The sequence below is a fragment of the Heptranchias perlo genome, chromosome 2 (assembly GCF_035084215.1).
Source record: "Heptranchias perlo isolate sHepPer1 chromosome 2, sHepPer1.hap1, whole genome shotgun sequence".
Taxonomy (NCBI): Eukaryota; Metazoa; Chordata; class Chondrichthyes; order Hexanchiformes; family Hexanchidae; genus Heptranchias; species Heptranchias perlo.
In genome coordinates, this window is record NC_090326.1 from 134,273,423 (window position 1) to 134,287,993 (window position 14,571).

At 38.1% G+C, this 14,571-nt stretch overlaps 1 protein-coding gene across 7 annotated transcripts in view; it reads right to left on the reverse strand.

Annotated features, from left to right (window-relative positions):
- Positions 1 to 14,571, reverse strand: part of mpp7a (MAGUK p55 scaffold protein 7a) — a 417,410-nt gene that overhangs the window by 71,069 nt on the left and 331,770 nt on the right. For all 7 annotated transcript variants that reach the window (XM_068007174.1, XM_068007182.1, XM_068007172.1 and 4 more), the window contains 2 exons: positions 11,543 to 11,739; positions 10,977 to 11,041 (listed from right to left, as the gene is read on the reverse strand). In XM_068007174.1, the coding sequence (XP_067863275.1) occupies positions 10,977 to 11,041; positions 11,543 to 11,739 (262 nt within the window). The remainder of the gene's footprint in view (positions 1 to 10,976; positions 11,042 to 11,542; positions 11,740 to 14,571) is intronic.

Below are 14,571 nucleotides of genomic sequence, written 5' to 3' on the forward strand. Positions count from 1 at the left end.
GGGAGCTAATGTAGGTCAGCGAGCACAGGGGTGATTGGTGAACAGGACTTGATGCGAGTTAGGATACGGACAGCACAGTTTTGGACGTGCTCAAGTTTATGGAGGGTGGAAAAAGGGAGGCCAGCCAGGAGAGCATTGCAATAGTCGAGTCTAGAGGTAACAAAGGCATGAATGAGGATTTCTGCAGCAGGTGAGCTGAGGCAGCAGCATGGACGGGAGATGTTATGGAGGCGGAAGTAGGCGGCATTGGTGATGGAGCGGATGTGTGGTCGGAAGCTCAACTCATGGTCAAATAGGATGCCAGGGTTGTTAACGGTCTGGTTCAGTCTCAGACAATGGCCAGGGAGAGGGATGGAGTTGGTGGCCAGGGAACAAAGTTTGTGGCGGGGATCGAAGACAATGGCTTCGGTCTTCCCCATATTTAGTTCGAGGAAATTTTTGCGCATCCAGGACTGGATGTTGGACAAGCAGTGTGACAAATCAGAGACAGTGGAGGGGCCGAGGGAGGTGGTAATGAGGTAGAGTAGTGTGTCGTCAGCGTACATGTGGAACCTGACTATGTGTTTTCGGATGATGTCGCCGAGGGGCAGCATGTAGATGAGAAATAAGAGGGGGTCAAGGATGGATCCTTGAAGGACTCCAGAGATAATGGTGCAGGAGCGGGAAAAGAAGCCACTGCAGGTAATTCTCTGACTGCGACTGGCTAGATAAGAATGGAACCAAGCGAGTGCAGTCTCACCCAGCTGGACAACGATAGAGTTAGGAGACAGATCAGCCATGATCTCAGTGAATGGCAGAACAGACTCGAGGGGCTGAATGGCCTACTCTTGTTCCTATGATCCTAATACCAATAAAAGATAACCTGAAAGCCTAAAAATAAAATTTTCTACTCAGCAGTAACCAGGAGAAAAGTAGTGCTACACCCAATTTAAAACTTATATGCTAACACAAGCATCCTTATGAAATATGTGTATCATTCCTCCCCAACCATCCAACTTTATGCACACAGATTTGGGGTGTACCATTTCTCACATGTACCTGCAAACAAACTTAACCTAGTTCTCTGGCTCAAATCTTCCCTGTTCCAATATGATGTAGTTCTTCCAGACACTTGGATAATCCACATTAGTGAGGCAAAGCATCTGCATCTCATGAAATATTACGGTGTCGTGACCAATATAAATAAGAATTATATGACGTTTACTTTTCATTAAAAGTATGTGCATCACTGCTCCCTTGACAGATTTCTGGGACTATAATTTTTTTTTGATAATACTGTTAAAACATTAATGAGAGTGGTGTGGATAATCTAATCCACACCAGAAGAAGAGTTTCATCATCCTCCTTTTCTCAGGGAGCAATATTAAAATCTCAAAACAGACAGAATTTGTACACCAAAAATAAATTTAAAACTTCCAGTTCCATGGTATTATAAATAAAAACAGAAAATACTGGAAAACACTCAGGTCAGGCAGCATCTCTCTCTAGAGTGTTTTCCAGCATTTTCTGTTTTTATTTCAGATTTCCAGCATCTGCAGTATTTTGCTTTTGCCCATGGTATTATACTTCACTTTGAAGAAATAAGTTAATTCACCCTCTTTCACACTCTATGATTACTCAAATGGGAGAAGAAAAAAAAGATCTATTAGGAGATAATGGAGCAGAAATGAGTCTTGGGCAGTAGTACAAAATGGGCGACAGTGAATCAGCAGCCCCTTTTACATTCCAATGGGAAAGAAAACCAGGCAGAGTGTAAAAAGGGCTGCCAATTCGCTGTTGCCCATTTTGCACTATTGCCTATCTGAATTTCGACCCCAATGTCTCATGCCATTCTTTCTCTGGCTCCTTCTTAGAGGGCAATGACTAGTAACTTCATGCTATAATTAGACAAGCTACAATTGGACATTCAGGACTCATTTTATTTCTTTGTCTACTTTTCATTTTAAAAAGTCAATACCAATTGTACAACCAAAGACTCAAGAAGTGAGAAGGTCAGTACAACTGCATGTGCTTGTAGAACGCTGTAAATATCTTCAAAAGCCTGAATTTGAACTTCCATAGATAGTACTTTGACTTCTGGACTTAGATGTTATGCTGCTGTTTGGAGGAATTTTTTAATTTAAATGTAAATTGAAAAACTTAGTGACAACTTGTAAAACAAATGTTAACACTCAGACAAACTAAATAGCAAGATGCACCAAAAAGAATCTGCAAGTGTTATGCACCACAATAGAGAAAGGAACTGAGAATGAAGAGAGGACGTTAAGAAACAAGGATTAGCATGCGCTGTGTCTATTTGCTCACCTATATAGAGTCCACTGACAAGGTCACCATATTCAGCATCTTCTGGAGGAAGGATATAAGCACAATGAACAAAGGCCAGGAAAAGAAGCAGAACAGTTAGAGGCTCAGCCACAAATGCAGATACAATGCAAGCCATTAAGGTAAGCTGCCTCCAATTAACCAAGCTGCACACTGCCTTGCAGCACTCAGTTTTCAATTCAGGATGGAATGTTCCTTCCAACTATTTAATACGATGCTTTTATTTGCAAACAATATTTTAAAAAGAAAGAAAAGGAAAAAGAACAGATGTATGTCATAGCACTTCAGATACACTTCATATCAGACTTAGTTTTATGAAATAAACATTTAAAAAGACACCCCTTTCAGTTCTGAAAGATTTCAACATTAAAATGCAAAATATCAGGCTCAAAATTTATTTCAATACTGTGTAAAAGATCTAGTGACCAGTTTAGTCAAATCATTTTAGCCCATATTCACCCATTTGCTGCATTCCCACATCCATGCAGCCCTTTCTCGGCCACGATAGTTTAGGCTGTAAAATTCTTTATAAACACTTAATACTGATTTCAATTGGTTAACAGGAAACATTTAAATGGGATAGGATTTCCCACCTGTGATACCATCAAGCCACCAGCCAATAAGCAACTACAACTATTCACAGAGCCAGAGGCTGGGTTTTGATTCTGGGTTCTCTGGACAATAATCTAAACTATCATTGCAGTTACCAGGCCATTCTAGTTTCTAGAGGTTTTTTGTTATAATTCAGTTTCCTTGACATTTCTAATGCTGAATATATATATATCTTCTACATCTGTGAAAACTTTGTCAATTTTTCCATTATAAGTTCCTATGTCCACATTTATAATGGAAACTACCTATGTAAAGTTATCATGCAGTAACTGCATCATCCTGCCAGTAGAGGTGCTGCAGTACCACCACTGGGGGGGAGGTATGATTACAACGTGACAAGTTTACATTGGCAGTTTCCATTATAAATGCAGACACAGAAATTTATCATTGGTAATATAAAAAGAGACAAAATGCATCATTTTAAAATGGAGACTTAATTACATCTGCACATCCTGGTGCAATTAATCCCTGCCCTCTTACGACATTTCACCTGAAGACAATACTTGGCCTCGACGCCATGCCACAGAACATCAACTAGTTATTAAATGTATGTTTTGTTTGTAGAAATCATGTAACAGGAAACATATTAGTAATCGAAGGGTTGTAGCTCAGTATGTATAGCCCATACATCTTGCATACAGCAAGAGGAAGCAAAGACGGGAAGGGCAGAGAGTAATACATCTTTTTGGCTCCAAAATGTATTTTAAAAATGTTGTTTTAAATCCATCAAAGATGCTGACACTTCATCAATGTAAATTGGTCAAGAGCTTTTTAGTCTCACTGAGTCAACCCTGTGATCTTTTGAAAGAACAGAATCATTTAACATGCAAAAAAAAAAAATTTCCACAGTTACCTCAATGTTATAAGAACATATGCTATACGGCTCCTTGAGCCTGCTCCGTCATTCAATAAGATCATGGCTGATCCTCTACCTCAACTCCACTTTCCCGCCCGATCCCCATATCCCTTGATTCTCCTAGAGTCCAAAGATCTATCGATCTCAGCCTTGAATATACTCAATGACTGAGCATCCACAGCCCTCTGGGGTAGAGAATTCCAAAGACTCACAAACCCTCTGAAGAAATTTTTCCTCATTTCGGTTCTAAATGGCCGACCCCTTATTCTGAGACTATGACCCCTAGTTCAAGACTCTCCAGCCAAGGGAAGCAGCCTCTCAGCATCTAACCCGGCAAGCCCTCTAAGAATTTTATACGTTTTAATGAGGTCACCTCTCATTCCTCTAAACTCGAGAATATAGGCCCATTCTATTCAATCTCTCCTCATAGAACAACCCCCTCATTTCAGGAATCAATCTAGTGAACCTTTGTTGCACTCCTCCTAAGGCAAGTACATCCTTCCTTAGGTAAGGAAACCAAAACTGCACACAGTACTCCAGGTGTGGTCTGACCAGAGCCCTATATAATTGCAGCAAGACCTCTTTACTCTTATACTCCAACCCCCTTGCAATAAAGGCTAACATACCATTTGCCTCCCTAATTGCTTGCTGTACCTGCATGTTAACGTTCTGTGATCCCTCTGACTACCAACATGTCTTAATCTCTCACCTTTTAAAAAAATATTCTGCTTTTCTATTCTTCCCACTAAAGTGGATAATTTCACATTTCCCCACATTATACACCATCTGCTGCCTTCTCACCCACTCGTTTAACCCTTTGCAGCCTCTTTGTGTCCTCCTCATAGCTTACTTTCTCACCTCGCTTTGTATCGTCAGCAAACTTGGATACATTACACTCGGTCCCCTCATCTAAGTCATTGATGTATATTGTAAACAGCGGAGGGCTAAGCACTGATCCTTGTGGCGCTCCACCAGTTACAACCTGCCAACATGAAAATGACCCATTTATTCGTACTCTGTTTTCTGTCCATAAGCCAATCCTCAATCCATGCTAATAAATTACCCCAATCTTGTGTTAACAACCTCTTGCATGGAACCTTATTGAATGCCTTCTGAAAATCCAAATATACTATATCCACTGGTTTCCCCCTTATCTACCCTGCTAGTTACACCCTCAAAAGACTCTAATAGATTCCTAAGGTTGAGCATACTAATATACCACGTCTGCTTTTTTGATTTAATAAACATTTCAGTGGGCTTCATTTGTTATCTGTATAACTTAGATCGCTCATGGGATCCACGAAACCCACTGAAATGTTTCATAAATGAGAGAATGGTTTGCTGATTATTCACATGGTAACACTTGCCCACATAATGTTGACCTGTGGCATCTACTACATTATCCCATTAATTTCACAGTTCTATTTTATAAATAAAATGGAAGGAAATCAAATTCTCCAATCCTGTGTCCTTCTTCCTCCACCTACAAGTCAAATTGATGCATCTTCCAATGTTGAGAGGGTGACAAGTCAGGTTTCAGACTGCTTTCTTACTTGCTCATAGCAGTGCTGCAACTTACTTAAGTAACAGTACTCCCGGCACAGAGCCAAAAACATTATTGTTATGATGCAACAGAAGTTGTGTAGTCCCAGAAGTCTACAATCAACACATGTGCCGCAGGGCGGACTGAAACTGTTGTGTTACAGTTTGATTTACAAAGGAGATTTGTGATGATCTTCCACTGTTAAGCAAGGTAACTGCAATTAAAATTCTAACATTGGTTGTGGGAAAACTCTTAGAATCAACAATTTGAGATAAAATTAACATCTAGAAATCCATATGTTAATCAAAAACAGCCAGCATGACTTTGTTGAAAGCAAGTTATGTTTGACAAATTTACCAGTTTTTTTGAAGCAACTGATTGGACAGAGAAAGGGAATGCAGTAATTGTTATGTATATGGATTTTCAGAAGTGGTTGGCAAGATGTCTCACAACAGGCTTATTAAGAGGGAATGTAGCATCGTGGATAGAAAGTTGGTTGACAAGACAGGACACAGTTAGGATAAATGTCTGTTACTTGGACTGGAGAAGGGTTGGATTAATCCTTTGGTGTGTAATCCTTTAGTCAGTGCTATGTTTTGTTCTTGATGTACAGATACTTAGGACAGGTAGCTTGATATCGACATTTGCTGTCAACATAAAAGGGGGTTTGGCAAATAGCAAGGAGGACAATCACAAGTTATTGGAAAGAGCAGACAAGTGGTAGATGTAATTTAATGTTGAGAAATGAGAGGCAACATCTTTTAGGAAGAAAAACAAGGCAAATACAAACAAGGCAAAACAATACACTCAAAGGAAAGAGGCTGAAGGATGTCGGATGAAAATAGAGACAGAGATTAAAATACAAAAACCCCATAAAATCAGAGTTCAGGTAGATAAAGTCATAAAAAGGCCAGCAGCATTTTGATTTTTCTAAATAGGGCTGCAGATTACTTGAACAAAAAGGTTATGATGAATTTGTCCAGGGTAATGTTAAGGCCACAGTTATAAGACTATGTGCAATTTTGGGTTGCCCCATTACAGGAAAGGCATTAAAGCCATAAAGAACATACTGCATAGATTCACTGGGGTGACAAACGATAGTTATGAGGAGAAACGTGAGATACTGTGACTATTTCCACTTGAACAAAAATTTTGAGGAGATTTAATAGATTTTTTTTAAATAATGAAGGGTTTTGATGAGTGATCGATTTAAAATGGTGACAAAAAGAGAGTGAGGAGACAGGTTAAAAAAAAACTTCTTTATGCAGAGGATTGCTTGAGCATGAAATGCTTTGTCACAGGGAGTGGTTGAGGCATAGATCATTGCATCTATTAAGGAAAAAGCAGATAAATATTTGAAGCAGAAGAAGATACAAGGTTATGGGGAGAAAGCGTGGCAGCTGGATTAGTTTTAGATTTCCCTGGGGACGAGCTGGTGGCCTTTTACTGTGCTGTGAACTCCTACGCTTCTATGGTATTGCTCCAGACCAATACAAAGCCAGCAAGATATTTAACAACTATGCATAAGTTGCACTGACACATTAATCCTAGAGTCTGATAACACACATACCAGTATGTAAGCACCAATCTATCACTAAACTTTGTGGACCTGAAAACATAAAACCGAATTAAGGAGCATTCAATTGCCTATTAATGCACAAAATGTTTAAGTACTACAGATCATTGATATTGGTTTCCTTTTCTAGAAAGGACCTTTTTTCTTTAATGCTATTACATCAACAAATTGGGAAAGATTACTATTCTCCTCCCAAGACAGAGTACATCCACGTAAAATTTCAGGATGAGCCAACCAGCCATCCAAAACATCAGTATGTGTAGATACAGTAAGTACATGCCTGGACCTCATTCAGAAAATGGCGGACTACATGAAAACCAGCACAATCTACTTAATTGTTTTTCTCCTCTTGAAGTAATCTGCACTGATACACTACCGTCTCCTTCTTGCTCAACCTCACATCACTCCAACTCTGCTGAGTCGAAAACAAATCTCTTGGCCTGGGTGTCCAAATTTACTTTTGATGAGACCTACTGTCTCATTTTATAGCTTTCCCATCTGGGGAAACCCGGTATCATGGCAAGGGACAACTGACAAGCTCAAAAATCTACACTGAATGACGAGTATAAAATAGGCAATGTTGTAATATCCCAAATGAGTTTTATTCTTGCACCCTTTCCAACAATACTCTTGTAAATTTGTTGTAATGTTCTAAAGAAGAGTATCCTATAAGAATATTAAATAAATGAGATCCATACCGCAAAAGCTTGAGGTTCTTTTTCTTATAGGCAGAGTGATGAGTGAAATAAAATGTGCCACATGTTGCAAAATTCAGAAAGTGACAATTTACATATTGTTCTGTCCTTCAACTTTCCATTTCAGCATGTTTTTCAGCAGAATTCCAGTGAGCACCAATGAAACATTTCACAAAGAATGGAATTCGCTTAAAACTGTTAAATGTTAGTGAATAGAGGCAAAAAGGTCAAATGAATTGAACTATAAATGTATAAAATGGTATTTAAGGGGACACCAAAATATCGAATCGTACACCTCACGTGCACTCTTTATAATCAATGTGCATACACCGTCAACATATCTGCAAATTAACAATTGCTAAAACAGTTTAGCATTGTATTAGTTTTTTTTTAAAATTACATAACAAATGGATTCAGTTCTGTAGTCAAATGCAAGTACAAATACCTTCAATTTCCTCTGAGAAGCAGAAAAGAATTGAGAAAGTACAAAATTAAAATGGCTAAAAGTAAACTGATTAAAATTACTGTAATATTTTTAATATAAAAGGCAGCAGAAGTTAACCTACCACACTCAATAGTTTCCTCATCTTAGAACAGCCAACAAAAGGGAAAAAAAAAGAGGTTTTGCCTTTTTGTAACTATCAACAAGGTAAAAATGATTGACTCAAAATAATTCTGGTTTCATTTTAGTACATCAAACACACCTGTAATGAGAAATGTCTCTTCTTCGATTTGTGCAAAATTACTGAGGGCTTCATTTTGTCTAAGCTGAATCCTAGATTGCTAAATTATTTATTTTTAAATCAGAATCTAAGTTCACATAAAAAGTTTTTAAGAACAACTTTTGATAATTTATATTCAACTTCTGCAATAAATCAAATCATAAATTCAGAGATTCAAATATGCTTTGGAATGCAATCCACTTTTATCTTCATATATTTTACTGAACCAGCCAAGTTATTTTCAACTTGATATCATTTTAAAACCTCAAGATATTAGTTTTATTATATTTAGAATACAAGAGGGAGGTTATGCTAGAACTGTATAAAACACTAGTTAGACCACAGCTAGAGTACTGCGTACTGTTCTGGTCACCACATTACAGGAAAGGTGTCATTGCACTAGAGAGGGTACAGAGGAGATTTATGAGGATGTTGCCAGGACTGGAGAATTTTATCTATGAAGAAAGATTGGATAGGCTGGGGTTGGTTTCTTTGGAACAGAGGAGGCTGAGGAGAGATTTAATTGAGGTATATAAAGTTATGAGGGGCCTCGATACAGTAGTTAGGAAGGACCTATTTCCCTTAGCAGGGACTGCAATAGCCAGAGGGCATGGATTTAAAGTGATTGGTAGAAGGATTAGAGGGGAGTTTAGGAGAATTTTTTTCACCCAGAGAGTGGTGGGGTCTAGAACTCACTGCCTGAAAGAGTGGTAGAGGCAGAAACCCTCATTGCATTTAAAGGGTACTTGGATGTGCACTTGAGGTGCCGTAACCTATAAGGCAAAGGACCAAGAGCTGGAAAGTCGGATTAGGCTGGATCTCTCTTTTTCGGCTGGCACAGATATGATGGGTCGAATGGCCTCCTTTTGTGCCATAAATGTCAACAATTCTATGAGGTTACTCACAAGTGGAGGACTGGACACCCTCATTAAAATTGCTTATTCGTGGTGATAACCCCATTTTCAGCTGTATTAATAAAACTGCACCAGGTTACCACTCTTAAATGTATCAAGAAATCATTTTTAATGGAAAAAAAATAAATGATTCGTTCTGTTACACTGCCCGTTTGCACTGGTTCATGGAAGATTTTACGTTTGTGATTATGCAAATAAATTTCATTGGAAACTTGAACTGTAACCTAACAAGCGCAATTTCCCGATTGCGGCTAAAGCTGAAACTTTACCCCAGCGTTTTCTTATCTTGGTCTAGATCTTGTGAACAGATCTGGGGAAAAATATTACACTGTCTATATTTTATGAATTACTGTAGTTTTTCCTGTAAACACCATCTTGCTCTAAACTGCTGTAATTAGATGTGTGTAATTCCGGTACTTTAGTCCCTTAACTCACACTTATAGTCTGAACTTCATATGCTTGATTTACACAAGCTGCAACAAAACTGTACTAATTTTTAAATTATTTGTATGCTTAAAGCATTCAAATTAATTAGGTAAACTGATTAAGAGAAATGTCTGCAAGAAGTTGCCACTACAGACAAGATTCATTACTGCAAGATGTAAAATTGCTTGCAAATACCTGGTTTCGATTATTTTTAAACTTTTAGCCTTCTCAAAATTGGTACCATTCACAATGCATTCTTTCTTTTGTCTCTGTTCAAGTTCAAATGCAACTGAATGTGGTACCCCAGTCGAGAGACAAAACTTGTCGGTTAAACCAGGTTACATCTTGTTCAAATGAACAACATTTGGATGCAGTTAAAAAACTTCCTCCTGTTCATGTGGTCTTAATTCCTCAAATCAAAAGTTGAATCAAAATGAAAAAAAAATAACTAAAAGCTATCCAAGCTTGTAGAGAACCGTACAATGTCAGTTTACAAGTTAAGCCTTAGTGCTATAATAATAGCCAAAGATGGCGTGTGCAGACAGAGGTTCAAAGGGCTGTTTTTAATTCATTCATGAAAAATGCATATTTGAGAACATGGCAGTCCAGCTGCTTAAACCAAACACTTAAAGGGAGCACATCATGTTGGTATCAAGTTGCCCAATGTTTCAAGTCATAGAAGAATGTTCTAACCGATGGTCTAGAAATCCATTCAGCTTCTGTAGGTGTTAAGACTGAAATTCCTAAGTGCTTGAAAACTGGCAAATTGCTATTGGTCGAACTCTGTGGAAATCTACCTGGCAGAATAATAAACACAAGGAAATTTGGAATACACCAGAGATAATGTTGTGAAATTACAATAAGAGTACACTTAAAATAATTTTAAGAACTGCAAACGAAGAAACCGTCCAAAACCTCAGCCTGGCTGGTTATGTAACTCCAAACTAGATGGTCATGAATCTGAGTTACTCAATTTTGTCCACCATTTAAAATAGTTTTGACTCAGTTGGGGAGTTTCACCATTCTTAGCATTGCCATAGCCTAACATTAAGCATCTCACTCTGCTTGAATCATGGCTCCTTCTGCCAAATCAAGCAATGGCATTCGTATAGAATCTCTCGTCCAGATCCCATATCCTCCAGGCTGGCATGTGCAGAGATGAGAGGGGTGGGTGAGAAAGAGAGAGACGAAGGAGAGAAATAAAACTGGGCTGAATTACTGGATTGAAACATTTGGGATTTTTTCACTGATGTACTAGAGCAAAAAAAAACTTTTTAAAAAATTAAACATCACATCGTTTGTTGACTTACATGATCGTCTATTGGAATTCCTTTGTGGCTGAACAAATGCTACAGGTCTTCTAAGTGCAAATCTCCTGCAAGAAGCCAATTACAAAAACTATCAATATTGGGCCTAGGACTGATGAGAGTACAAAAAGTTTCAAGAACAAATATTACAGCAGCATTTTATCCTTATAAAATATTGCAAAGCAAAACAATGCATTTGATTTTACTGTAGACAAAATAAATCCTTAAGCTTTCAAATTTTAGTTAGTGGAGCCAAAAACCTGTTAAATCTCAGTTCTGTGTTGCACATCAAACTGTTTTCCATGTGTCCTTTTCCAAACTGGAATGCTACTGATGGTATCATTTACTGTCAACTACTTCAACCATATATGAGGAAATCCAAGCTACTTTGGCATTGAACTTACTAACTATTTATACTATACACAAACATTCTGTTTTCATATTAATATAATCAGAAAACAAAAGTTTCTAAGATATCTCCTTCCAATTTTTATTTTTAGCACCAAAACGTGCTCATGAAGATTGTTATATTATTGTGGCAGTCTTATGGCTGTACACTTAGTGGTTACCTCTCTTGGAACTGCTTTGAAGGGATTAGTCCTGCTCTCAGATTGGCATCACACTCGCGTTTGGCTTGCCACCAGGTTGCATCATCCTGGCTGACGATCTGAAGGATATCTCCCTTCTTGAAAGAAAGCCCAGCTTCTTTACATGGAATAGCTTTATCCTCATTAGGATCATAATCAAATAAAGTCCTGACAAACATCTGGCAAAGAAAAAAAACAAACAGTCATGTTTATTCAAGATTATATATCACATGGTTATAGCATCTCAAATACCAGGAATATCTTGCATCTCGTAATACTGTGGGTACACTATGAAACGGAAGGAAGCTGTTCATTTGGAGAGTTTGGGGAGGGACAGCAGAGAAGAAAGATAATTTCACAGAATCCCTACAAACACTTCTGTTACCAAAAAGAATAATAATCAAGTATCAAAAAATTTGTGAAAATATTAAAAGCTGGTCAAACAAAAAATGTTCACAGCTCAGCAAAATGAGTACATTTTAATCTGCAAAGGAAATGTTCCCCAGGTGTGAAGATACAAACTGATCTCATTATTTTGAAAGTCAATATCCCTTTTACATGCACAAGAAACTGCTGCCAAATGCAATAGCTGTGGCTGATCCTCTTAATTCAGAAAGCCAATTATTATTTTAAAGAATGGATAAAATTGCTCACCACCGCTGTGATACATGTGTGATCACTGTACTTTGCCAAGGACTGATATGGTCAGAAACAGACAGGAGGATTAGCAATTGTCCTTCAAAGTGTACTGCCATCAATTTTTTAATTTAATGCATTTATCAAGTACCGTATCCTTTCATCCTCCTAAAACTTGTAATCATCATCCAAATGCGGCTACACTCCAATTGAAGATTATACTGACATGTGCCAAACAATCTATAAACAGGGACCTGCAATCAATCATATTGGCATTCAAGCATATGACTGTGATGCAGTTAATAGACTGTTTCTGGCACATGCTAACTGGAGATCGTTGGAAACAAGAGCAAGTTTCTGCTTACACGCAGTTTTCCCCAACCGTAGAGTCCTTGGTTTGTTTCTCTTCAAAAATCAAAAGGACTTTTGTCATCACCGACTTTGGAAAAATTTTATTAAACTGACTAACAGTTACTTTAATGCCCTTAAATTAGCTCCCATAATTGAACAATAAGTTTATTCAGCAAATACCTGAGGCATGCAGATAACAAAGGTCCCAGGTTCAATCCCCAGTCTGTGCTGAGTTAGCTGATCTCAGCTGGGGTGCTTCAACAATTGTATCAATACTCCTGGGTTAAGGAAAAGAACATCAGCCATGGCCCCCTCTCCTGATCACTCTCTAACAACCCCTGCTGGAAGTGCATGCGTGTGGATGGCAAACAAGGAAAGGAATGGACTCTGTTGTGATGCCGCTGCAATCAAATAGCCTGCCCACCCTCACTGGGGTAACTAATGTCCAACACTGCATTCCAGTAAGCAGTCAACTCCTTCGGCAAAGAGGAGCAGGGATGAAAATGGCAAGAAAAAACACCTCAGAATCAGCACAAATACAGAAGGGGTTAATGACAGAACTCTAGAAGAATGGTCAACATAAATTTCAACCTAAAAGACATACACAACACAGCCTGATGTGACTAGCTAACATTTGTCCCTCAACCAAAATCAGATAATCTTGTCATTTATTACATTACTGTTTGAGGGGCCTTGCAGTGCACAAATTGGTTGTTGTGTTTGTTTGCATAACAATCTCTAAACTTCAAAAGTAATTAGTTGGCTGTGAAATGCTTTGGGACATCCTGAGGATGTGAAAGTTCTTTCTTTGCCTGTACAGACAATTTAAAAGCCATTCTGAGCCAATAATTACATACAACGTACAACACAGAAACAGGCCATTCAGCCCAACAGGTCTATGCCAGTGTTCATGCTCCACAAGAGCCTCCTCCCTCCCAACTTCATCTAACCCTATCAGCATATCCTTCAATTCCTTTCTCCCTCATGTGTTTATCTAGCTTCCCCTTAAATGCATCTATCTACTCACCTTAACCACTCTCTGGGTAAAGAAGTTTCTCCTGAATTCCCTATTGGATTTATTAGAGACACTCTCATATTTATGGCCCCTAGTTCTGGTCTCCCCCGCAAGTGGAAACATCTTCGACATTTACCCGATCAAACCCTTTCATAATCTTGAAGACCTCTATCAGGTCACCCTTCAGTCTTCTCTTTTCTAGAGAAAAGAGAAGACTGGTCTCTCACAAATGCAAGACACCAAGCGAAATGAGATACAAGAAAAACTTTGCAATCTGGTAATCATATTTATTGTGTCGCACACCCATTTAAAGAGCTTGAGTTTGGATACACAGTGTTAGCAATCATCCTAATTTGAATCCCCTGACTAACAATGCTGCAAAAAGACAAATGAACAGTAATGGGAAAGGAAAGAATAAATGTAAAAATAGTGAAGGAAAAAATGGCACATCAAACCCACTTCTTCCACAGACAACAAATGTTTCCTTTTTAACCCAATTAATGACTCAAGAAAAGTTAGTTGAAAATGTCAATTATCAATATTAACTGTCAATGAGAAACTTCAGTTTGATCAACAAACAGGAGGGCCAAACACCATTTAAACCTAAAGCTGCAAGAATGGAGCATTTCCTGAGGAAGTACATCTTATATTTTTCTAAACAGTTTTAAAAAGAAAAACGAACACTCTTAGTTTTCCCAACAAATTAATAACTTTTGGCTCAGATAGCTGAAAAACAAAAGCTCATTTCTGCTCTTAAAGCTCATGCAAAAACGTGTTAAATAAAATGTTCATCAAGTCTTTCCAGTCCTATTTACTTGATAAAGGTACCATTTCAGATGTTAAAGAAGGGTCATATTGTGTCTAATATTTACTACTTTCTGAACTATTTTGGCATATCTGGTGCACTTTTATCTTTTGGGTGCTAATTTTCATAATATATGCTTACAGGTGGTGACTTTGATGATGCAAATTTAAAACAAAATTTGATAATTATACTGATTATGGTAGT